This window comes from Chaetodon auriga, chromosome 17 (genome assembly GCF_051107435.1).
Source record: "Chaetodon auriga isolate fChaAug3 chromosome 17, fChaAug3.hap1, whole genome shotgun sequence".
Taxonomy (NCBI): domain Eukaryota; kingdom Metazoa; phylum Chordata; class Actinopteri; order Chaetodontiformes; family Chaetodontidae; genus Chaetodon; species Chaetodon auriga.
In genome coordinates this window covers 7,885,439-7,910,354 of record NC_135090.1, presented here as the reverse complement: position 1 = coordinate 7,910,354, position 24,916 = coordinate 7,885,439, and the positions used below count along the sequence as shown (strand labels likewise).

Below are 24,916 nucleotides of genomic sequence, written 5' to 3'. Positions count from 1 at the left end.
ATGCGGAAGCATGTGCTTCAGCCAGCCATAACCTGTAGCTCATGATCATGTCTCAGTAACTAAATTAGATTAGGACAGAATGCTCATTAGTTGTATTCCTGTAACTGCATTATGCTGATGCCGTAATGTCTAACATTCTCTCATCTTCCCCCCTTCAGCTACAAGAGTGACAGCGGACACAATCGAAACACTGTTTTGAAAGAGTGTCATGGTGATTAACTAAGGACCATGCCAGAGGAACAAGCAAAGACTACAACCAAGTAAAAGGACGACTCACAGCAAGGACTGATGTTACCGAGAGACATGCGTGAAACTGAACTATCAGCGTTGTGCGTGTTAAGTCTTCTCCAAAAGCCTTAGCCTGTAATGGCCTTCCTACATATTTATGCAAAAAAAAAAAATGTGTCGCTCCCAATTTCTTATGATAGCTTTATTCTGGAGTATTTTTCTAAGCTATAGTTTTTCTCCTATTAAGGCCCCTCAGGATGAAATGGTGTACATTGATTGAACTGTAAATATTTGGCTTGTGTGAGATGGCCTCCCAGAGGTAGAATTAGGTAGTGGTCACTGCAGCTCAGAGAAAAGGGTTTGTCTTGACAAAGCATTTCTGTACAGAGGTTAACTGTCTGTTTAGTCTTTTTTTTCCTTGTTGTAATATAATATACTTTTCATGGAGATACAAGCAGCAGTCAGAAAAGCTGACAATGGCATCCACGACAGGTCAAATCAGTATTTTATCACTCTCTTTGGTGAATGTAAAATCAAATTGTCACACCCAGTTTCAGTCCTGTATTTCACTGTGGAGAGACGGAACAGGAATAGTATTGGAGAAAAAGGGATGCTGTATACTCAAATATGAGAGAAAGATCATTTGTCAATTAAGATAGAAGCACTTTTGAACGCTACAGATGATAAACAATTGAGACTTATTACAGAAAAGCATCTGATTACAGCAACTGCTAAAATATCCATTAGATGCTTCTACATAATCTGCACAATCTTCTTCTTGGGTTTAGTAACCCAACACAAGTAGCAGCCAAACACTATCTGAGAAATGTTTTAGGAAAACGGTAACACAAGTATCCTATTTATTTATGTGTGATTGTTTCCACTAGTAACACTGTGAGTCACCTTTTCCTACCAAATCTGAATCTATTTCATCTGAAACCCACTTTTAGGGCTATGGGTGTGACAATTGGCCCTGGATGATTTATACACTGGAATAGACTTAGTGTGAGGTCAGTGTTTTTATTAAATGTTCTTTATCTAAAACTTTGGCCCAAGCCTTTTTCGCTGGAAAATCCAGCTCATCACTATTTGCACAAAATGCTTTCCCCCAGCAGAATCATTGTTGAGTGAATTACACCGACTCTTCGTAGTGGGTCAAAAATCATCATCTTCATGATTATAAAGAATTCTGTACAGTTATTACTTCTATAAATAAAATTTAAGTGTATTAAAAATAAAGTCCCCTGCTTTCTGTCTTAAAAGGTCTGGCACACATGTAGCATCTCCCATCTACCACAAATATATTTCATTTCTGCAGGTCACAGAATTCAATGTTTATTTCATATTAGAGATGATGCATTTGATCATATGACAGTTAATGTCCAGATATTGACATATATAACACCACCCCCAATGTAACCATCCAATGTCTTCCAGTATAAGACATACTGTTATTTACATCTGATAAAACCATTCTTGTTAATTAGGTGTGAGAGACTGGCCATTGCCCTGACATTTACCATGAAGGCAATCAACATAGTGACATTTTAATCTGAAATCTACTGATACCGTAAGTCCCTTTTTAAACACCTGAGATTCCTTATCAGCTACCTCCACCATCAACCAGCACTGCAACATTCATGAAATGTTCTTGAATGTCACAATGAAATGAAATTGTTGAAATCATTTGTCTGAGTAGCAGTAAGTCTGTTACATAAACTCTGTCATATTGTAGTTGTACATTTATGTGCGTTAGGAACACCAAACAACCCCTAATAAAAAAGAGACACAGTAATGAATCAGGCTGATAAGATCATTATTTTTTTTTGTCTGAGGCTCTTATTTTTGTAATAAAGTCAAAGCAAGGTAACCCAATTTGTCTGAGCCAGTCCGAAGCATCTGAGACTTTTAGCATCAATGTCCCATCATTCTCCGAGAAAGCATCCAGATGAAGTGTGACCGTTGGTGGTGGTGATTTGTTGATGAGAGTATTCTTGCTGTGATGTGGCCAGCAGGAGCAGCGCCGGAGGTCAAGGTGATGTGTGCAATCTAACTGATGTTGCCTCCTTTGAGTGTCTTACATGTGATCTGTCCCAGTTTGGTCATCAGGTGTTTGTCTTTCCACTGAGCTGCACACTCGTCTGATATCTTCAGGTCGACCTGCGGAGACAGAAAAACAGAACAGTCATTTTGTAAACATAGTTGTTTATACATTTATTCCAATATGCCATTATTTCATTATAGAAAACTTCTGATAATTAAAACACCAAATTTTGGATTCAGAAGAAAAAAACATATTGGAATTTTCTTTATTAGTCTCTGTGAACAGAGTAAGAGTAAAATCTGACTGACACATACCTGTAGCTTCTCCCACACCTTCTTCTTTGGGTTGAGTTTGTCGTCTGGTTTGCCCATCTCATATCCTTCGACAAAGACCTGCTCTCCTGGTGATGACCCCTCTGGAGGATCCAGAGGCTCGACCCTCCTGGGCTCCCCTTCACTAGGAATCAACCAATCAGAGAGAGTAGAGGACTTTTTTAAAAGATGAAACTGAGGGATGTGCCGTGCTTGTAAAACAGAAACAACACTCACATAGAGGCACATAACAGCATGGCTTGAGACTCAATCCCTCGCATCTTCTGGGGTTTCAGATTGCACAGCACCAACACCATTCTGTCCTGTAAGTCCTCCTGTGAAACATAGGCCACCAGCCCGCTGACTACCGTCCTTGGCTCTGGCTCTCCCACATCGATCTTCTCCAGGTACAGCGAATCAGCATCCGGATGCTGGGAGTTGGACAACAAAGACGCCCATGTGAACACAGAGAAAGAGGACAGTAATACTGGTACATGCATTATCTGAAGAAAAGCTATACTGATCAGCTGATCAGGCATCAAGTTACAATGTTCACATCCCACCTTCTCTACACTGATGATCTTGCCCACCCGGATGTCCAGTCTGGAGGGAGCTAGCTCATCGTCCTCTCCTCCTCTTCCTCCTCCTCCTCCAGCCTTGGCACCCTTTCCTGCTCCTTCTGATCACACACAAATGATGGCAAGTCACCACGTGAAGCTAGCTGACATCAAATCTAACGCAGAGCTGATCACAGCATTATATCTGGATTAATGGGATTAAAATGGCGTGAAAGAGTGTCAACACAGTAAGGACGGTGGGTAGAATACTGACTCGTCTTTGAGGGGTTGGGGTAGGCAGAGTTGGTAAGTTTGCGGAGCTCAGGAGACTCAAACTTCTTTCTGATTGGCTCCAGCAGTTGGTTTAGTGCTACTTCCACTGAGGCCTTAAGGTCCCCTGGATGGATGGTCTAACAAGGTCAGAGATTACCGATGGTTAAAATGAAGTATTTTAACAGGAATTTACTTAAAGAGCTTTTATTCTGTGTCTATTTTCTACCTCCTCAGCAAAGTCTTTCTCCACGTCTTCAAAGTCAGTGTAGATTTTGTCTCCACCCCACTTTGGGTCTCTTTTGATGCAGAACTCTGAAACACAATGATACCAATTATGAACACAGTTTATATTCTTTAAACAAGTCAAGGAAAAAAGTTTGCAGCCAAGACAACAGAAGGAGATTCAAGGGGGAGTTTTCTACCTCCACGCAGAGGGAAGAGGACATATTTGACAAATGAGAGGACTCCATTGTTCTGGATGTTGCCTGGCTCACAGAAGGCCTTCTTCAGCTTCTTCTTTACATCTTCTTTGGAGTCAAGTAGGTCAATCTTTGACTCCTGAAGCCAAAAGAAATAATGTTATGACTGACCACAAGCACTAAAAGAAAATGGTCATACAAATCTTGACTCATTTTATTTCAACGTACTTCTTCTGAGGAGCTCATCTTGGCCCCCGTCAGTCCTGGTACCATCGGATTCATCAGATGGGCGCGTTTGGCATAGCCAAGAGAGGGCAAGTACTGGAGACAAATGAAAGGTTACACTTACACTTCATATTTTATACAGATCTCATTCTGGTGGGATCACATGGGATGAAAAAGCAGAGGGCAGCAATGACGGGGAGAGAGGGAGTGAAGGGTTGAAATAAATGAGAAAAGAAGCAGGGAGATGGTACCTTCTCTGCCAGAGTGAAAATCTTCCTCTGGTCAACTCCTCCAAACTGGGCGTCCACCTTGAGGTACTCCTCATCCAGTGCCTGAGGAGAAAGACAAATCACATTTATGACTCCAATCAATCATAACAGCAAATAATGTTTTTCTCCGGATCACATCTACTCGCTGTTCTAGTGTAGAAACAGCTTGTATTTGGAGTATTTATATCACCATATGTATATCTGTAGTATCCTTAGCAGCAGTGTGACAGTCTGTCAGTTAGATCTCCATCTAAAACAGCTTTATTACCTGCAGGCCGGGGTAGAGCAGACCACTCAGCAGTGGATGCTCCACCTGTTTGACGACCTCAGCTCCAGCCTTCTTAGCATCATGCTCTGTCACCATGGAGGACAGACGGTACACATCCAGCGTGTACTCTCTGACAAACATGTCAATACAGACGTAGAACATTAGTTTAAGTACAGGCTGCAGCTACAAAGTCTGTTTCAGGGAATGCAATTTTAAATACATGCATACTGACACTGACCTGCTGAGCTGGTAGTCAGTCCCTTTGACAAACTTGAGTTTATCCAGAGGCACGCCAATGCTCTCCAACATGGCCTTGATGACCTGCTCGTAGTACTTCACCCTGAGCTCCAGCAGCTCCCAGGGGGCCTTCATGTTGTCTAGATAGGCATGCAAGTCTGCAAACAAAATAGTGACCTGAGGAAAAAAAGAAGAGACAAACACATGGGAAAAGGGCACAGGAAAGCATTCCTTAACAAAAGATGAGATGGTCAGTGAGATCTACCCACCTCACATCCAGCCTTGAGGAAGTCTGCTATCTTGGACATGGGGACAAAGTAAGCCACATGGGGTTTGCCAGTGGTCGCTGTGCCCCAGTACACTTTCAGCTCTCTCTCCTGAAGAACCTGCTTCACCTTGTCCTCTCCGAGAACCTCCTGCAACACATGAAGTCAAGGCATGAATGAGACCAAGCTGCTGGGAGACTTCAGTCACTGTGAGTACACTGTATGTCTGTGTGTCCCACCTGGAGGTTCCTGCTAATGAGGTGTAACTTCTCATCTGGACTCAGCTGATCTGCCATGGTGCAGGGCCTCCTGACCGGGAAGAGAGGAGTGACAGCATTTTTATGTATTGATGGCCGCAGGTTTGTTTCATTTTGTCATTCTGGAGTATATATAACTTTCAGTTTAACGCAGGGCTGCAACTAGGGATTCATTTCACTGTCGATGAATCTGTCAAATCTGTCTATAAAACGTCAGAAAAGTGTGGAAAATATTGATTAGTGTTTCCCAAAGCCCAAGATGACATCTCCAAATACTATATATTATACTTGTTTTGTCCATAACCCAAATATATTCTGTTTACTCTCATAAAGGAGTACGCAAAGCGACTGAGAAAGGTAAGGTTGACGTTGACCTGACTGAGAGCTTGGAGTTCAGGGCTCAAGAAACGGAGAGCTAATGGCTATGTAGCTATTTCGTTACAGCTAATTAGCCAGTTTTCTCCATAGGTCAGGAATATGCCATTCAGTCAATTTAAAGATAGCATGTTAGCTGTCTGACGAGCCAGTTCACCTTTAACATCACGCTGATAATGAATGAACAAACCAGATATGGATATTTAGCTGACGTTAGCTAGCAACAAAACCATGTGCAGTTAACGCTACCTCTGTCCGGTGATGTTTCGGGTTAAAGCTGCGACCAATCCAGTACCTACACTTTTAGTTTGTCTGACAGAAATACCAGGCCACTACAACGCCATACTGTACGACATGCGGACTCACCTCAAAACCTGGTTTCTTACAAGGGGACGTGGGTGAGAAAAGCCGGCTGGGTGGACCTGTCACTGTGTTGCATCAGCGATAGCGTCACCTCTGCTATCGACTCACATTAGGCTCCAGGGGAAAGCAATCGAGTGCAGACTGCAGCGCCTATGATTAAGATATAGGCAAAACCTTGTTTGTTTGTTTGTTTGTTTGTTTGTTTGTTTGTTTGTTTGTTTTGGCAGGGGTTGAAATATTTACAGAAATTAACGTGTTTTTTACTGATGAAAAGCACAGCGGTCAATATCAAGTTATTATCGTCTGCTCGACCGGATCAGGTCAGTACTTAGTGCACACTGTCGACCATAGACATATGTCTGTGCTGTTGACAACGTACAGTAGTTTCAATATTCACCAACATAGACAGAAACCAATTAGTAAACCCGGCCTGGGACCTGCTGGGTGTCAAGGGATACTTTATTAATCAGAATATCTACTCAATGTAAGCGAAATATAAAGTCAAAAACTACATTTTGACTTTAGCCCTTCTGAGACAGGATGAGAAGGAACAACGCAGGACCACCTTAGTTAATATTACACTTAAGTGTTGTAAATTTCCATCAGAAAAGTTTGGACTGTAAGTGATGCCCAAAACTTTTTCTTTTAGAAAGCCAAAAATAAAACGTAATAGTGGGTCACAGGCTAAAAGCAAGTCCATACTGTTTTCTGGTTTTAGGGGGAACTTTTGCTTGGTCCCCACTTTGGGCAGCCCTGGACTATTACTGATTAGTGTTTTAGTAATGAGTTACTACACTCTCATTGCACAACCTGTATGGGTCATCATTAGTGGAGAGAAATTGTACATCAGACTATTGATTTCTGGAGGGCTGACAGCACTGTCAGTTTCTGGGGACCCTGACTCTCTATGCACACCCCTGCTAACAGAACAACACTGACTGCGTTCAAATATCAGATTTTATTCTTTAAGTGCAGCTTTATGAACATCTAAACGACCATTAGACTGATTACAGGACAAAAACTAGTAAATTGCATGTGAGCTGTTAATGTCCACCCGCACCACTGGTCAGTATGTTTCGTGGGAAGTTCAGTCATAAGTCTGGCTCCAGCCGGGGGAGCACCGGGAGGATGAGGTTCCCAAACGAGGAGTCCTGAGTGATGAAGAAGCCGGACGAGTGGCCGTGAGCGTGCTGCAGGGCGGCCTTCTGCTGGGCGGCGATGTGCTGCTGCTCCGCGCTGTCCCTCACCTCCTTCAGGCTGGGTCTGGACGACAGCGGGATGTTGGCTCCGGGACTGTTCATGGACTGGCTCTGCATCAGCCGCCTCTTCTCCTTGTCCAGCTCGGCCAGGATGGCCACCCTCGTCTTGTTCTGAAAGCCCGGTCCTGGTGGGTTAGCAGCCATGTCAAGCTAGCGGAGTTAGCGGAGAAAGTAAAGGTTGCAAAAGTCCATGAAGCAGATAACTGAGTGTCTTTTACGTTATGTCCAGCTAACGTCGTTGTAGTTTCTTTTGGGTTATGACAAACATGGAGCAAAATCAGGCAGAAACATCTAAGACGCTCTAGCGCCTTACGGTTGCTGCAGGAGGCCAACAGAACGGAAACACTTCCGGTTTGAATGTTCGACCTTCATAATAAAAGCGCATATTGGAAGGGAAACTTTGCATTGACACGAATTCTTCCTTTATGTAGTCATCAAATGGTATAGGTAAAAGCTCAACGGTATGTTTTGTGTTAATTACGTTAAAAATCACCACATACATACATATTGCGCACTGTAATGAAAATGTGATAATAAATTGACTATGTTTAGAAAAGATATAAAAGTGGAAATTCAGTTCACAAGTCATCATTCCTGATTCCATCAAAAACTCTGCGGGAGAATATTGCTACACTCACCATGGATGGATGTGGTAATACAATCATATGTCAACACTGTATGTCATCAAATTTAAAAGCTTCAAGATAAAAGTTTCTCCAGTCAGTATTTTAATGGAATGTGTCTTTAAATGCAACAGACACAGCTGCTACACAAGACGAACAAAATGAGAAGTACTTTGATTCACCAAGCTTATTTTTTGCTTAGCTCTGTTTTATTAAATTGGGACAAAACTCTGCCACTAGATGGCAGCAGTCTACCATGAATAATGGTCAATCTGTAACCTGTGCAGGGCTGACTGTAAATTGAAGGCTGCTGCAAGAGTGTAGCCCAGGGACTGTATGGTGTAGCATTTGTAAACTCTATAATGATTAAAATAATTGGCTAATCATTTCTCCCCATCATGTTGTTTGATTGGTAAATGACAAACAGAAATGAGTATTTTTTCTTAATTATTTTGCACATTTTTTCAAAGCTCTTATCAGTTCAGGGTTTAATTCACCTTTATGTGTGGCTCATTTAATGCTTACAGTTGCTGCTCCAGATACCTCTGAGGATGGTTTCAGATGTTTTGAAGACAGGTTTGATAAGAAGTTACTGAAATATCATCCCTCCAGTATGTTTGTGATGGCGAATTATCCACATATAGACATTAAAAATCATTTCCTCACATTCGCTCTTCTTTAAATTGGCTCGCGCTCGTGTTATATCGCCGTTTCAAGTCAAGAAAATGTTGACAGCTCCTTCACAGTACAATTAATTAGTATTTATTAACAATCTTTTTCAATCTCAACATTTTCTCTTAAATAACTACAGTAGAGTGTACATCAGTTCATTTCACTTGTAGCCACAAATATCAAAGATATTTACAGGTTTACATACAATATATACATATGCACAGGAGGCATGTACACAAGGCGTCTGTGTGTCCCTGTGGGATTAAAGCTCACACATTTGGCTACAGCCGCGAGAGTTGTGAGGGCAGTTCAGCGACACATCCATAAAAGACTGACAAAATAAAACAGGATGTACAATTACTACAGGCACAGTGAGTGGAAATGGCATCACGTTGGCCTGAACAGTATATAAAGAACCTCTAGGGGAAAAAAAAAAATTTAAATATGAACATTTTCACATCTGCAACCTGGTTGTCAGAAACAACACGTCAAAGATGTAACGTTATGTATAACACATGACATTGTATGTACACATTATGTCAATCCACACTTCATGACAGGGATTGAGATGATCACAAAGCATCCTGGTTACTCCAACAAACACACATATGTACAAAAAAAAAAAAAAACACAAACTCCCACATCTTTCAAACTTTTTTTCCACTTATGTGCTTCCCTTCTTGAATGCATATGGAGCAAAGACAAAAGCGTTGGCAACATGCATTAAAAGGCATGTGAATATTTTTTTTTTTTTTAAAATGTGACTCCCACACCGTTTTCCTCATTTTCAAACTTCCAAATCTGTTGGAACCTAACAGCCCTTAAATAGATTTAAATACTGCAAGACGCATGACTTTCCAGGAAACATGAATTCAAAAAACAGTAAAATCAAAACTAATAAATATTTAAATAACGATATCGCTAAATTGGTACCGGCTGTAGTTGCGGTTATGTTCAGTGTCACGGAAATGAAAGCGCTCAGAGGAAAAGAAGCATTTCCTGTCTTCAGTAGCTGTCCTATAAGTAAGATGACTGCAGTATAATTTCTGGATAAACATGGAAGTTATTTAAGAAAACTGCTTTTACTATTGTAGTGGTTTCAGTACTATGGTGGGGAACTAAAATGAGCCCTTCAGAACATAGCTGTTCCTGTCTGACCACTAGTTCCAACATCACATTATTATGGCTTCTTAAACAAAAAAAAGAAAAAAAAAAAGTCAGTGGGATGGGAATGAGATGGAAACACAGACATACTGGCTGACTGGTTTAAGTAAACTACGAGGATTAATTGTAAAATTACAAACCACGTTTAAACACATTCAGAATACAGATCAAGCCAATGACTCAAGAGCAAGTGACTGACGCGCACAGGTGTCCAATTTAAGCCCAAAACGGGGCTGAAATTAAGGCATTAGCACTGTTTGTTCAAGTTTCTCTCGATCTTCACATCTCAGAAACAGCAAGCTGTTATTAGCGCAGCGCTCAAGGTCATTAATGTTCGTTTGTTATGTACGAGGATGGAAGCTGCTCAGCTCCAGCAAATAGCACCAACAATGACAGCACTGACAAAACAAGCTTCCATCACATTTCAGGGTTCTGCACAATTTCACCTGAAAACAAGACCAACCTTAAAAAAAAAAAGTTTTATGCACAGTACTCAAACGTCACAGGTTATATCAAATGTAGTATGTTGTACAAAAAGTAAGGCTCTTGACATCTGACTGAAGAAAAGAGGAGAGTGACTTTCATGCTGAGGAAACATTTTTGTTGTCAAGTCTTGTAGATGTGGAACAGCAGCAGTGTGATTGGACGAGGCAGTGTCTGTGTGACCCGACAGGCACAGGTCCATTGGTCCCACCCAGTGCAAAATACCAGTCGATCACCCGATTGGTCTGTGGGTCTGGAACATGTGCTAGACCATGTTGGACAATTCTGTCAAGTCTGAGTCTGAATCTGCTTCGTTGTCCCTGCGGGAGAAAATAAAGAGTCGTCAGTTGGAGTTCTGCTTCGCTGACACAAACAAGAGAGAGAGAGAGTGAAACATTTCAATCCATGGCCTCACCTCTGTTCCTGGAGCAGTTTGCGGTTGCCTTGCCTCCTCTCTTCGTTGATTGGATACGAGTACAATATGACCAGGCCGATGATGAAGAGAACTATGGGGGCGACGGAAATCAGAAGTTTCAAGGTTAGAGCCACTTCCTCTGGTTGAGTGCAGCCTCTGGTGACATAGCCTGCGAAACTGGAGAAGAAGAAGAAGAAACATAATTATGAAACTGATACCAGAAGTACTTCACGTCGTTATGCATCGCAGAGAAATGAGGCATAGGTCGACTACACTTAGTTAGTAAAGCCAAGATCTTGGTGTGAAGGCATCAAAACACTGATCAGAGGCCAGCTGATCTGCTGTAAAGTCACTCATGTGATGCTACGCTACAGCCTTACTGTACTTAATCTAATGAAAGCAAAAGGAATCCATTTCTTTGATGTGGGATTTGGGCACTGGGGGATTTGGCTTAGCCTCATTTCGACTTTTTTTTTTTTTTTTTTTTTTATTGTGTCCCAGTGCATTGGATCATAACTGAATGCAACGCCTACAACAATGGAATGACTTACAGTACACGTTACGTGTGTGCTTCAGTGAATACGTACTCTAAACTAAGAGTGGAGATACCAAGCGAGACTCCAGAGGCGAACTTGGTGAAGAAGACGTAGAAGGAATAGAAGAGAGCTTCGTGGCCGGTGGAGTCGGGGTTCTGCACTTGGAAATCGTCGACAACATCGGGCAGCATAGACCTGAAAAACACATGAAGAGTCACAATTTGTTATTCATGTGTTTCCCTGATATGAAAACATGAAAAACATAAAGTCATCAGAGTCTTACCAAGGCAGCAAGAAGCCTGCAGCGACTCCGACTCCGGCAGCGAAGGAGACGATGTAGGTGACGATGAGGTTACTCTTCAGAACCACCACCACGATCAGGAAGGGAACCACAGACTGGAAGGAACAGAAACGCATTAGACCACACAAACACACTTGATCAGCTGAGGTTTGCTTCCCAAAACAAGTCTCTTAAAGGTACTAGAGCATGATTGTGGGCCTTACCAAGGTGCCAGCATAAACTGCAGTCTTCTTCCCAAAGCGAGTCAGAAACCACTGCCAGAAGGGGATGGCCAGAGTCGCCGAGAGCTGAGGGGGAAAAAACATTCAAAGTCCTGTTAAACAGTTGTCTGGTTTTCTTTTGACACGCGTGCACTTACAAAAAAAACCTCTGAAGTTCCAGTAAAGACTCTACAAAAGGGCCTCTATTATAGGTTAACAAGATTTTGCAGAAGCACCAAGGGAAGACACATGACATTAGACGCATTCCCAGAATGCTTCAGCCCCCGTCTGGGTTTGACGGCACCTCGGTGGCGATGCAGAAAGGCGTCTGCCAAACACAACAGTGGCGATGGAAGACAATATGGTTTCTACAGCTCTTCCCAAAACAAATTTGAGCTCAATGTGATGCAGACTTCCACAGGGGTCATCCTATGACTCTACAGGGGGGGCCAGAGGGCTCGCTCAGATCAGTTTGGCCCCTGACCCCTGCATGTTTGACTAAGGTAAAGATAACACAAAGCCATGGCAGACAGATACTTTCCCAGCTATTCTCATGATGTGAATGAGAGATAAAGCACCCGCCCACCCCCTCTGTCTTCTGTCATGTCTGCTACAGTGACACTGTTCTGACTTCAAAAGCTGTTCCACACGGTTCCTCACTGTGAGTAAATATGGCTTCACATTTCCTGTTTGCACCTTTCATTTTGTGTCGAATCAGCAGTTCAAGTCTGAGCCTCATCTTCAAAACCACCGGTCCGTGACACAGACACCGACCTCTGCCCTGGGAACCTTATCAGCCTTCTCCCCAAGAATCAAACATAATTACCAATTAATATGGCTTTATCTTGTAAATAGACCCCATAAAGCACATTTCACACAGCTGACTTCAGTGTGTTCCTGCCCAATGACAAATGGCTACTCCTGCTGCTACCACTCCTCTAAACACTGTCCAGCCCTTGAAAAATCAGTTAATTTGTGATGCAGCAAAGCTGAAGAACAGTGTGCCATGCAGCAACGTGACTCATGTTCGCAAAAAAGTGTCTTTTTATTTGTTACAGTCATTGAGCTCCCCATCGCTCCTCTCACACAACGTTTCAATCCATTAACTGACCACCAGTCTGAGGTGCAGGTCCTTATATAATGCCGGGCAGTTCGCTTTGTTTAACTTATCTGTGTTCTAATGAAGTCTGAGCTTCCAGGATTACTCTCACATCTCATCAAATTACTGACGGTGAGGATCAGGATCGCTTTGTGCTGATTATGGGCGACTTTGTGAGCAGCGGTTTCTATGAAAGCTCGCACCGCTGAAGCCCCTAAAAAGCAATTTCACTAAATAAGTGTACTTTAACAAAAAAGGTCACTGCCTCGGCTCTATAATCCTCTCCATAAAGTAAAGGATCAAAGCATGTAATCTTTTCAACCTCGCTAACCTGTACTTTCTCACCCTGTACAGTTACAGAAGGCACATAAATGGATTAAAACCTGTCAGGGTCTGAGGTGATCCTTTGAATCAAGGAACATTTTTGTTCTTGGGTCAAGAGAGAAAAAAAGAAAGGATCACAAAGTGTGGCTCCTTGACTGTCTGTGGGAATGGGATGGCCTTCAGGCAGAGTGGACACACATCATGGAAATGGGCAGCCAGGAGACTCGGCTTTCTAACCGAGTACAGACCAGACTTGTAATTGAAGACAATTTATGCGTTCGCCCTGGAAGGGAAGCTTTTGTCTGCACTCTGAAGCTAATGGCTTAACTTATTCCACACAAATGGACAGCTCAAGGCTTCACGCGCTGAGGGAAAAGCAGTCATTGCTATGGGAACAGTGCACCTATCTGTCTGTGTGTCTGAAGATGCTGCTTGTGCGTGCGCATGCTTGTGCTCACCATGATGACCAGCAGGATATTCTGGAAGTCGTTTCTGAAGCCCAGTGTGGAGCTGCAGAACAGGGCGAAGTTTCCCTCCAGGAGCTGCGGGAAGAGGAACAGACCAACTCAGTCAAATTCTACTGCAACGCAAGGGGAGCTGATTGAAATCAGTCACCAAAAAACAAACACGGACAGACTGACAGTGTACATACACTAATCAAGCCCATAGTATAACTGTGTGTGTGTCTGTACGCACCATGAAACCAAGTGAGGTAAAGAGGAAAACCATGACCAGCTTGGCATACGGTCCATGCCCCATCACCAGCTTAATCCCCTGGAAGAAAGACATGGGCTCCGACCTGGGACGACAAGACTCTGGAAAGAGGAAAAATGGGAAAGAATGAACAAAGATGCAAAAGCTGACATCCACTGAAATACATTTTCAACTCTTGTATTCCTCGTGCCATGGCTTTCTCAGCTCATTTCACAAGTGGAGCAGCCTCTCAGGCGCATCCTTTAATGGAGTTCTATTAGTCTATTAGTTAATGGTCATGAGGTTTCTAATGCAACCCAAAGCCTGTGTGCTCTCACACAGCCTGTCAGCCCACAGTCATACCATATATGCGTGCATCTCCGTCGAACTAGAGCGGTAACGTCAATAACAGCTCTGTCACACTGAAGCGTTAATGTGCTGCCGGAAGCTGAGTCCAGACATTTTCAGGGGTGTTCAATAGTGACAAAAATCCATGAACTAATTCAACCCCATTTAACTAAAGATTCACACTTAAAAAACCTTAAATGGTAAAAAACTCAAACCATAAATTTGATTGGCCTGTTTTAGATGATGCAAATTTAAAGGCAGAACTCAACAACATGACAAGTGATAAAACTGAGCCTGATTCGCTCCTTGTGTTTGAGCTTTTCCACAAATTTTGCAATCAAAATCAGGCAGGCTACAGGAGTGCTGATGGCACCCAACTGAAGGATGGGAGCAGCTTGACTGAGAGATTGACGCCTTACCTTTTTGCTCTCTCACGCCAAAGAAAAGCACAATAGCACAGAGGACATAGATTAAGCAGATGACACCAGAGGCAATCATGTAGGCCGCTTTCTGCGAGGAAGGAGTGAGAGAGGAAAAGTTAGCCAGCTTTTCTCATCGGGGCTTAACGTTGTCAAACACCGGACTAATGAATGTGCCTGTTTACCGTGTCCTCCAGTGAAATGACAGGCTCTGAGTCATTGAGTCCCACAGACTTTGAGGAGTTGCTCAGGTCTGCCATGAGGTCACCGGGTCCTCGGAGGCAGGGAGCATTTGCCATACCCACAATCTGCCCCTGGATGGCTGTACCAAGAACAGTGCCCAGAACCTCCACCGTCATCCCTGATTGGAAGGAACATAGGAGACATTAAGTTATTGAGGAGGTGACTTTGTCTATTGTCTGGATTTTCGCTGCACACTCTGATACTCACTGTATGCAGTCGCAGAGTCTCGTTCTTTCTGCTCTGAGCTGATGAACATGGTGAGGGCAGAGTACGGCACATGGAAGCACTGGTTTGCAAAGAAAAAGAGGAACAGGGTGAGGAAAATGAACGCAGCTCTGAATTTGGTCATGCAAAGAAGGAAAGTTAAAGTAACTGTTCAACACGTTGAGAAATTTACATCTTCAAGGTAGATGAGGAGATCGATACCATTTCTCATGTCTGTAAAAATGTATATTAGGCTGCCACCAGCAGCTGGCTAGCTTAGCTTAGCACAAATACATTGACCCCACAATAACCTTTCATTTTCTAATAGAGTCATTCATGGGGATGTGCAATACAGGGTCATGGAAATGTTTGATTTCCCAATATCAGTCACATGGAGAGAGAGAGAGTGTGTGTGTGTGTGTGTGTGTGTGTGTGTGTATGCACGCATGTGGTACTCACAGTCTGAAGGCTCTGGAAGATGCAGTAGAAGAAAAGGTACCAGATGACTTTGCCATCTTCAAAGGGAGGAACGTACCATATGAGGAAATAGGAAAGCACAGCCAGAGGGGTTGAGAGCAGGATCCTACAGAGGAGCGGAGGGGAGAGGAAGGAGAGACGACAACAACAACATCAGTGGATGAAAATGTGATCCTACTCGAGCGTGAAACACTCTCACTCTGTAAACAATCACCAGTCCTCATGAAGAGAGGGGCCACTCACTACTTAACAAACTTTGGCCATTTAAGGGTGCCTTTCGTTCAATTTGTGCCAACTTTTTTTTCCACATCGATTCTTGTTTATAGAGGCACAGTGTTCCTTGTGTTTACATGCGTGAAACAGGCCTTCAAGTATGGCTAAATGTGACAGTTATGAGGATTTAACACAGACACTTGTTCGTGTCCTTTCATGTACACATGACTGATTCAACACCTTGTGTTATATAAAAATGAGGCAATCGTATGTGTGTGAGTCCAAGAAAACTATGCATATGAGAACATAGTTTCATAAACACATCCTGTACTCGTCACTCTCCTCTTCCTCACATATCTGCCAAGCATCCCGTAAATTCACACATATGAGGTCATTTTAGGAGGAAAATATGCAAAACTCCTCCAGGAGTACAAGCCCATTCGTCACTTCCTTCCTTCTATGGCCTGATTCGCACCGTCCAATCACATTTTAGATTCTGGAAACAAGTGGAACAGGAAGCAGCATGGGCATCCTGCTTGTCCGTCTTGACGGGAACAGTTAATCTCTTTAACATTAGATGAGTCACCCTTATCAAACAGGATATGAAGTCATAAAAGCATCACAACGGACCACAACTAACAGCCATTGTCTTTTACATAAATAAAATGACTCCCCTCGCCATGGCAGCGACTGATATCCGATCAAAGTGCTCTGCGACTGAACAGCTCCACTGCAAACTTAACACTAACCAACTTAAGCCTATTTACAGGCAAACTATGATGAACAGCGCGTGCTTTACAGAGAGATATGGCGAAGGAGTGGCATTCTGCAGACTGTCTGCCGCATGCGCCATGAACTGAAGTCACTCTGGGAGTGTACAGGAACGGTGTGCAAGTCAAAGCAGGTGTTCTGTGTCGGGAGGACAATACATTTAGGAATGCAGTCTTTTGAATCGCATTTCCTCTGTGCCAAATCAGACCAACACCCAACTAATTAGGCACGGTACTTTGATTTGACTTTGTGAGTCAATCGAAATGCATTCATTTGAATTAAAATGCTTTTTTTGTGTATCCTGTGCTCAAACTGGTTGCAAGACGAAGCCAACTATTGCACTGTGCTCGCAGGACTGCAGTGACACAGTAGGCCTTATAAGCACCAGCCAGATGCCCCTGCTTGAATCATATTTAAATGTCCTCTGAAATAGCCGTGCTGACTACGGAGGGATGATTTTATCTCAGCAAGTTAACCTAGCAGGTGACAGTTTTTAGTCTGGTGCCTATTAACTGTGAGAATTTGTTTTATGATCTGCAATATGTAAATTCATTCTTTTGGCAGTCATCATTAGGCAGGCTAGGTGAACAGCTGGTTTTGAGGTCTTGGCTTCATGTTGTCAATACCAATTTGACAATACTAACTAAAAACAAAACAAAAAATGTCATATTTAATGTGGAAAAAAAAATCAGTGGTGAGGTAAAACACCTTCAGTACCCTTGACTCAATTTGAAATTCATATTACATAAAACAGACAGCCAGTATTTGTTGAATTAGCAATATAAACCCTGGATGCTTAACAGTCAGTATCCAAAGAAATTCATTTAAATGTTTGTTTAGAGAGTAGCAGGAAACCCACAGTCTGTCACTTGTGACTCCTCCAGTAGCTGTGCAGCAACTCACTCTCGCCCTGCTCTGCAACTTGAACTGTGGTAACCTCCTAGATTCCTCAGCCAGTCTTTAAAAATCCTACCAGGGCCTTCGCAGCTGAGAGCTGAGACGCCATTGGCTCTCGTATGTGGTGTGTTGTGGGCTGGACCAATGAGAAGCCAGCCTGACCTGATCTCCCCTCCCCCACTTCCTAAACACGAAGCATTTATGATGGACCGCCTTTCCATGGCTTCCTCCTTTGCTTTAAGGCACCGCACTCATTGCTCTTCTTTTATGACTTCACTGACCATAATGTGAGACCACATGCCAATCATTCCTCTATTCCGTCTTCCTTCTACGCTGCCGCCGCTCCCCCCCCCCCCCCCCCCCGCAGTCCACGCCCCATCTCTGATAATACATGGACAAGATTCATCTCGCTTTGCACAAGCAGAGTCAAACGTGACCCACTTTTCAGTTTCAAACATCAGCATCTTGATGATGGGCGAGAATTACAATAATGATATACTAGTCTTACCTCCCCTGCACACATCAATTAAGCTTAATACAACACAGCTGTACGGATAAGCTTTAAGTCTGCAACAAAATTTCTGAAGCATGCATGAAATTCTGAGTTTTTGGATTAAAAAGTGATTCAAGATGTGACTGCAATGTTCACGTTGCCCCCCAAAAAAGCTCTTACGCTGCAACAGCTATTTTTGCCTGATAGCATATTCCTTTAGAGCCCCATAGCTTTTTTCAGAGGGGTGACATTTGCTTACAGCTTAGCTTATCTGCTTTAACTTGCAGAGCAAGATACTATTTCAATATATTTTGCACATCTGTAACTGCCATAGCTTGACATCATTACCAAACAGGTACATTTCTGACACTTCTGCAGGAACTGTTAACAAGCAGCTTAACAGGATGAACACTCGTTTGTATTCTAAATTAATTATGCAGGTGTTCTCAATGTATGCCCACTCAAGGGAACACTAACACAGGAAAATGAGGAGGGGGGGCACATGAGACTTTCATGACTGGGTTTATCTCCCAATAGTGCTCCTTCTTTCACAAGGTACACACATTTCATAAGCAACTAGGGACATAATATTTCTAATCAAGCAGACAGGGGGGTAAATAAGCTGGAGGCCTGCATCTCCCTGTGGTGCTCATTAGATGTGCTGCCTAGACCCTCTGAGGCATTTACCTTGTCTCATCAAAGTATCTCTTGCTTTGTCACCTTTTTGCCTGATCACTCCATGAGATACTGCTGTTCTCACACACTGAAGGGACAGTAGCTCTAAAATATCTTCTGTGTTGACGGGAGACCGCTTCCAAAACCAGCAGCGCACACTGACACCCTACACCGTCCTTCCGTGACATAACAGTGTGATTTAAAGCCTTTGGAGATGACAGTTCCAGGGGGGTCGGCAGTTTTTTTTTGGATGATGCATGCAGGGACCGCAGTTTAACAATAACGCAATATTCATGAACAGATAAAAAAATCATATGAGATAAAGGCAAGGAGGCTGCTCAGTGGCTGACAGGCAGAGATGTGGGGGAGGGGGATATAGCGGCTAAAAAGAAAAGAGGTCAGCAACCTTTCTGTGAAAAAAGTCTGACCACAGGCCCCCCACTCCCACAACTGACAGCCACACACAGCAGCATTAATTTAACTTCAGGCTATGCTGCTCTCAATGAGGGGATGCCACTGGTCAAACAGATAGCAAACCCAAAACACATTTTTTAAAATTAAAAAATATCTCAAGGGTAAATCTGTAACAATGAGAGTATGATCAAAATATCACATAGATGGAAATTAGTTGCATTCAGACACACGGATATTCAGGGATCTGAGGCGTCCAGGGGAATTCCCTCTGAAAGATGGTTTGTGTGTTTGCTGAAGGGAGCAGACTCAGTAGCAGGCAGGAGTTATATTTGTCTGTGCCACACCAAAGGCCATGCTGCGGGAAATGTGCAAGGCGGCAGCATTTGTTTTAAGACAGGCTTATTGCCTTTGCATTTTGGCCACAGTCATCCAGCCTGGTCCATTTCACAGCTTTTACATTTTTCAGTAGTTTCATTTATGGCCTGTGTGCATGTCAGAGGGTGTGTGTGAAGGGGAGGTGGGTGGAAGCTTGAATGGACACATGAACACATGGCAGTGACGAAGTGGTACAGCAGAAGTTGCATCAGCATGACCCATGGTAACCCCTCCTGGGAGAATTCAAATACAGTCCCCGCACAAAGGCCCGCCCACAAACACTGATACGCGTACGTGTATGGTCGGTCAACTTTCACCACATCTTTGACTCATCAAGCCCCCCCCCTCCATTTAGCATTTCTGTCAAATATGTGACAAGAGCTTCAACGACATAACAGGCTCGGCTGGCTGAGACTCGAATGTCAGAGCCAGAGAAGGAGGACGCTCCTGAGAAGATCACTCAGCGCTACTAAAAAGCTCATAAAACGTCAATCTAGTTAAACAGTAACAGATTGTAGCTTGCTGGTTCCAGCTGAATACTAAACCTACCAGGGAAGCATGCGTCCGAATCGCGTCCATGGGCTTCGGGAGACCAGGAAACCGACGGTGGGGTCCGTTATGGCATCCCATGCTCGGCCCACAAACAGGATGATGGAGGCATAGAAGGGATCCAGCTGCCAAAGAAGGAGACAAAGATTAGGGCAACTGTGGCAGCACTTATTGTCAATACATAATTTTTTGATGGTCCAAAAAAAAAGAAAAATGCATTACAGGCAACCACTGAGTTCCTTTGCTACCATGAAACGATTACACCAGGCACTGTACACGTACACCAGTGCACCATCCACACGCGAATGAATTGATGCCATGAGCAAGCTGACAGACTGTGCAGAGCCAGTGGTTTTGTGGTTTAACTGTAAAGCCATGAAGCATGCAGCACTGTAACTTTAAAACATGAAATTAAACGTGAAATTACAGTGAGTAGCTATCAGCTTTAAGTCAATAGTCAAAAGGCAGCACTTAGTAAGGCTCAAGTCAAACAGTGAAGGTGCCACTTGGCAGCTCAGGCTGTCTGTTATTCATCCAGTGCTGTTCAGGAGTCAACCCTGACTAGAAGCCAGGCAGTATGAATGCTCCACTACTGACTGTACAATCTGCGCCATGCTGTGTCAGCCAATAGACTGTTAATCAACAATCTTGGTAGCTGAACAAAGCCAAACCCCTGGGAAGCGGTTGACTTGCACGCTATTTTGGCCTTAACCATCAGATTAGTGTCAGAGCCCATTAAAGCGAGCCCCTCCTCACCGTGCAACCATCGTCCCCCTCCCCAACATTTTTCAGAACAAGCCCCTGTAAGCCTTCTAATATAGTGCAGCCCCATCACGGAGTCAATAATGGAAACAACAGAAACTTTTTCCACCTCTTCACTTTTCCAGAATAATCGGCCCCTTTGTTAGTGAGCTTTTGGCGGTCACAATGTCCCATGTGTGCCCTTCTGAGAGAGGTGCTTTAAGGGCACAGGAAGGATCATGTACAACTCCTTGTCCTCAAGTCTGTAAATGCCACCACAAATACTGTGACTGGACACAGAGTATAGGAAGGACAGTATGTTCCCATTCCCAGAATGCTAGGTGGTCTTTTAAAGGCAGCCTATATTTAGGAGTGTGTTATGAAAGTGACACTAAACATCCGAACAGGTGTGAAAAATCAACTCACCTGAGCTACATCCAGTAGATAGATCTGCAGAAAAAAGCCCAGGGCACATCCTGTGATCTGGTAGGGTGCTCCGCCGATGGCATAGCATATCTTGTTGCAGACTGACAACCTGCTCCTATGCTCCTGCTGGGGAAAGAAAAAAAAACATGTTAATCAGGTAAATCTATTAACTGCATTAACCCTAAAAGTAGAACCAGGAATAGAAACATTTTAAACAAGTGCAGATAAATGACACTGACTTTAGGCATATTACGCCTCAACATTAAGCAGCATTTAGAGAGAGTGTCCTAAAGTGTTTGCAGCTGTCTACAAACCTTTTCATGCGTCAACAGGCCCAAGCCCTTACAATTATAGGCGGGTTCAATTCTGCAGAGTTGATGACTGCAGTTTAATTCTATCAGGGTGACTGCAATACAGCAGTGGCATACAGTTATATCTCCTGGGCTTATAAATAGGTAACTTTCTCAATTTCTGTCTGAACATTTTAATCTTCAACCCGCCGTTCATCCAATTTTCAGCCTACTTCTCACTAGTCCGATTAACACGTTTTTCAGGGCCTCAGAGGGAACGTGGCCTAAATTCTTAAGTGCAAGAGAGTCTTAATGGTAAAGAATTCAGCTGGCAAAATGCTGACCATCATGTAGCGGCAAAAGTCTGGGACCGCCACTGGGAAACAAGAAGCCTTTGGTTTTATTAAATGTGCTCTTTCTTCTCCATTTTCTCGACTGCAGATGTAATCATTTCCTCAGCAGACAGACCCTAAACAAATCCTCCAACAGCAACACAAATCTCTGCTGATTGGTGCCAGGGCATGACAACACCATGGTGTCGCACACACCAAAAGCCAGGCAGCAGGCTTAAGTGACTTCTAGCCTGCCAGTTTAACCAGTGTTCTGACCACTCCTGCCCACAGAGGGGCGAAAACACACCCTCCTCCCTGACCAATCAAAAGTTTGTGTTTGGTGCTGCCTCATCAGTCCTCTTTTCAGCCAATCAAAGATTTTTTTTTTATCACTGGTGTTGAATTGGGTAGATAGCATCATCAGCTTATGAATATGACCAGGAACTGCAGGCAGAGTTCACTGTTCCTCATGTATATGTCACTGATATGCATGAGAAGAAAACGGACAATGGTTCACCTTTAGATCACTCCACAACACAAAACATCACTGTGACTGCAACGGAATAAACCAGCGAGCCTTTGGCTTGTTGATACACCCAACCCAGCCTTTGTTTAGGTGACAAAACACACTCTGGCTGAAATGAGAAACCAGCACCATGAAAACACAGAAGCAATTATTCAGACTTCAGTGACTGAACACAAGGGCTAGCATTTCAACAGTCTGGACTACCTGGTGATTTAGATCATGTCTCCATGGTAGTGAATGGGGAGTCTAAACAATCACTGATGCACATTACCCCCTCAAAAGTAATGTAATAAAGCAATACAGAACGCTCACTAAAGAGTTGTCTACGCATGCCGAAAACATTTTTTGCTGACAGCGTATGAACTCACCGTATGTAATTCTCTACTCCCACTCTACCAGTGTGATAAATATCATACACGTTTACCCCCCCTAGTTTTAAAATGACTTTGCGGTGAGTGTATGTGCATGCCATGTAAGTATTGTAGACAGGTGTTACTATGACAGGGTATTAGTGTCACTCTCTTCACACAGCTTTGGAGCAATCCACTTAATTGACTCCTCTTTACATCACCCATCCCAATTACATCAGTTACAGAGGAAAGATGGGAAAGTATTGATGTCTCCTGCATGCATAGTCCAACAGTGTTTTGAGCCTGACTTGAAAACTAGCCACACACTATCTCAAAGGCTACTGCTTCTGTTATCAGTGCTACCAGTAATGATATGCTACTACTGCAGACTGAAAACCTACTTAGGTCGAACGCACACCCTAAAACAAACAAGAGGGGTTTTCAGATGAGAAAGGGGTAGCGAAACCTTTACAATTTATGTAATAATTAGAGAGAGGAAGGTTACAAACTCTGATTTAGGCTGTGATTTTAGGAAATTATGCTCTGCCTGCTCCTTCTATGTCTGACACGTCGCCTCTGCTGAACACTTCCTGCTGCATTCACAGCTGTAGGGAATATGGAAATCACCCCATGCACTCGAAATACCAAATTACATGGGGTTTTCTGTAAACAACCGAGGAGACTTTTGAGAGGACAGATGACATGAAAAAATGAACAGAAATGATTATTTGCTCATATGCTGTTTTATAACAACCTACTACTATGTCAGTGAATTAACATGCTGGTTCAAACTTTCTCCTCCCCATTTTGCAACTACATTGTATAGCATTAAGTTATATTATTTGTGAAAAAGAAAAATGTGTACCAATAAACCTTTTATTTTCAATTATTATGAAATTTCGACTTACATATGCCAGTAAGTCGCTCCTCTTTGAGTCCTCAGAGGAGCTCCTGAACACATCACCACTACACACCTATTTGGCGATCAAATCCCAGATAAATTCATAGGACAGATGTAATCCAAATAACTCATGTTGTGATTAGTCGTTATTTTTTTAAGCTCACATTTCCAGTTTGACTGCAGTGGAACTGTAATATTAAAGTACTTAAATTCGATTAATTGGAGAGACCATGATGCAAACGAGAAACCCCCTATGATTCATTTTACGACGATTATTTAACGTTATATAAAACGAGCACGAGCACATTTTAACGTCAGCCTCTAAGAAAGACGAGTAGCTAACGTTAGCATTTTCAAGGGTTAAATTTAGCTCTGTGTGGCAGGGGTAATGAGTACGCCGAAAGCCACTATCATTACAGTCTACAAACAAAAATTATGACTTAACCCTACTATGTTTAGCTGTGTTTAACGCCGTCCAAAGCATTGGTTTAACTTATTTGATTTAAACGTTTTGTGTCGTGATATGCAAATGACCAGAGAAGTGAAAGGAGTTGAAGTAGTATTGATATATTGACTGGAATTAATTAGAGTTGTCCAAATTTAGCTTTTTTTTTTTTTTTTTTTTTAACAGGTATTTCGTACATTTTATAATTTACTGAGTCACTAATGAGACATGTTTCGGTCAACTCTTTTTTTGGAAATTTCACAACGAGCAACGCGCGCCTAGTCAACGCAACGCACCTTCGCGACATGACTCACTCCCTGAAAATGTCAATTTACCAGTGTGTGCTCCATTCATTCAAACGCTCAAGGTAAGCTAGTTCAACACGCGCCAGCCTTTTTTTCGCCTTCTGCTGTCTGGTGAGGTGATTTAGACAAGAAATCGTCGCTAAACCATCATTTTGGATTAATGAATGAACTCACCTTCCTGGCGAGCTTGATGCCATCCGAGCTGACCGGTTTATTCAACAGACTGGCGTTGGAGTATTGTTCGCCTCCTTCTCCTTTTGCCATAGCAGAATAGCTCGTTTCTTAAGTCGAACTTGACGTACAAAAAAAAAATAATACAGAAATATGAAACACGTCCTCTGATAAGGCTTGAGGAAACACGTCCAATCGTCTTGTCGCAGTCTACAATCAGTTTGAATGCTGAAGAGATGCGGTGGCAGAAAAGGGTGGATGTAGTAATTTTTGGAGCTCCCCGCCCCTTTCAACGTGCCATTCACCCCATGTTTGACCCCGCCCCCCTCCCGAGGGCGGGGTCGCAGTCAGGCTGAGAGTGGCTGGTTGCGCTTATCCTGCACATAAAGCCAAGCTGCGCGCGGAGATAAGACATCCGATTCTCACTGAAATATCAGATATTCTTTGAAAACAGGAAGAAGACTGCATCATTTCACCATTTCCAGAGAAA

At 43.1% G+C, this 24,916-nt stretch overlaps 3 protein-coding genes and 1 pseudogene across 6 annotated transcripts in view; 1 reads left to right on the top strand and 3 right to left on the bottom strand.

Annotated features, from left to right (window-relative positions):
- nhsl3 (NHS like 3) overlaps positions 1–1,459 on the top strand; it is a 36,337-nt gene extending 34,878 nt beyond the window's left edge. For both annotated transcript variants that reach the window (XM_076754158.1, XM_076754157.1), the window contains exon 10: positions 159–1,459. In XM_076754158.1, coding sequence (XP_076610273.1) covers positions 159–199 — 41 coding nt within the window. In that variant the 3' untranslated portion in view covers positions 200–1,459. The remainder of the gene's footprint in view (positions 1–158) is intronic.
- Positions 1,460–1,528: 69 nt separating this feature from the next.
- yars1 (tyrosyl-tRNA synthetase 1) lies at positions 1,529–6,201 on the bottom strand. Its single transcript, XM_076754161.1, has 14 exons — positions 6,096–6,201; positions 5,337–5,406; positions 5,101–5,247; positions 4,833–5,008; positions 4,595–4,724; positions 4,309–4,389; positions 4,061–4,153; positions 3,836–3,971; positions 3,640–3,725; positions 3,415–3,550; positions 3,147–3,262; positions 2,821–3,014; positions 2,587–2,728; positions 1,529–2,388 (listed from the first exon to the last, which is right to left on the bottom strand). Exons 2-14 carry the CDS (start codon positions 5,391–5,393, stop codon positions 2,278–2,280), a joined length of 1,605 nt encoding a protein of 534 aa, XP_076610276.1. The 5' UTR covers positions 5,394–5,406; positions 6,096–6,201; the 3' UTR covers positions 1,529–2,277.
- An 830-nt stretch (positions 6,202–7,031) lies between these two features.
- On the bottom strand, positions 7,032–7,704 carry LOC143335460 (SOSS complex subunit C pseudogene; annotated as a pseudogene). The gene has a single exon (XR_013078419.1). The product of XR_013078419.1 is annotated as an SOSS complex subunit C pseudogene (transcript).
- Positions 7,705–10,147: 2,443 nt separating this feature from the next.
- On the bottom strand, positions 10,148–24,664 carry mfsd2ab (MFSD2 lysolipid transporter A, lysophospholipid b). 2 transcript variants are annotated; one of them, XM_076755081.1, is made up of 14 exons: positions 24,430–24,664; positions 21,107–21,232; positions 19,940–20,064; positions 15,535–15,658; positions 15,079–15,157; positions 14,814–14,989; positions 14,629–14,719; positions 13,865–13,983; positions 13,627–13,710; positions 11,749–11,832; positions 11,528–11,640; positions 11,296–11,439; positions 10,709–10,885; positions 10,148–10,613 (listed from the first exon to the last, which is right to left on the bottom strand). In XM_076755081.1, the coding sequence occupies exons 1-14, from the start codon at positions 24,517–24,519 to the stop codon at positions 10,559–10,561; spliced, it is 1,587 nt and encodes a 528-aa protein (XP_076611196.1). In that variant the 5' UTR covers positions 24,520–24,664; the 3' UTR covers positions 10,148–10,558. The 2 variants fall into 2 exon arrangements, with proteins under 2 accessions (XP_076611196.1, XP_076611197.1); XM_076755082.1 differs by having other exon boundaries at positions 21,107–21,229; positions 24,430–24,651.
- Positions 24,665–24,916: the final 252 nt, after the last annotated feature.

What these genes read in the sequence shown, in the direction of transcription:
- yars1 (XM_076754161.1), bottom strand. Translation starts at nt 5,393, where the DNA reads ATGGCAGATCAGCTGAGTCCAGATGAGAAGTTACACCTCATTAGCAGG. An exon ending in TCCTCAAGGCTGGATGTGAG is followed by an intron (nt 5,009 to 5,100) that starts GTGGGTAGATCT and finishes TTTTTTCCTCAG; the next exon opens with GTCACTATTTTGTTTGCAGA. An exon ending in AGATGAGCTCCTCAGAAGAA is followed by an intron (nt 3,972 to 4,060) that starts GTACGTTGAAAT and finishes TTTTGGCTTCAG; the next exon opens with GAGTCAAAGATTGACCTACT.
- mfsd2ab (XM_076755081.1), bottom strand. Translation starts at nt 24,519, where the DNA reads ATGGCAAAAGGAGAAGGAGGCGAACAATACTCCAACGCCAGTCTGTTG. An exon ending in TCTTCCAGAGCCTTCAGACT is followed by an intron (nt 15,158 to 15,534) that starts GTGAGTACCACA and finishes TTTGCAAACCAG; the next exon opens with TGCTTCCATGTGCCGTACTC. An exon ending in AAACTGCTCCAGGAACAGAG is followed by an intron (nt 10,614 to 10,708) that starts GTGAGGCCATGG and finishes TTTCTCCCGCAG; the next exon opens with GGACAACGAAGCAGATTCAG.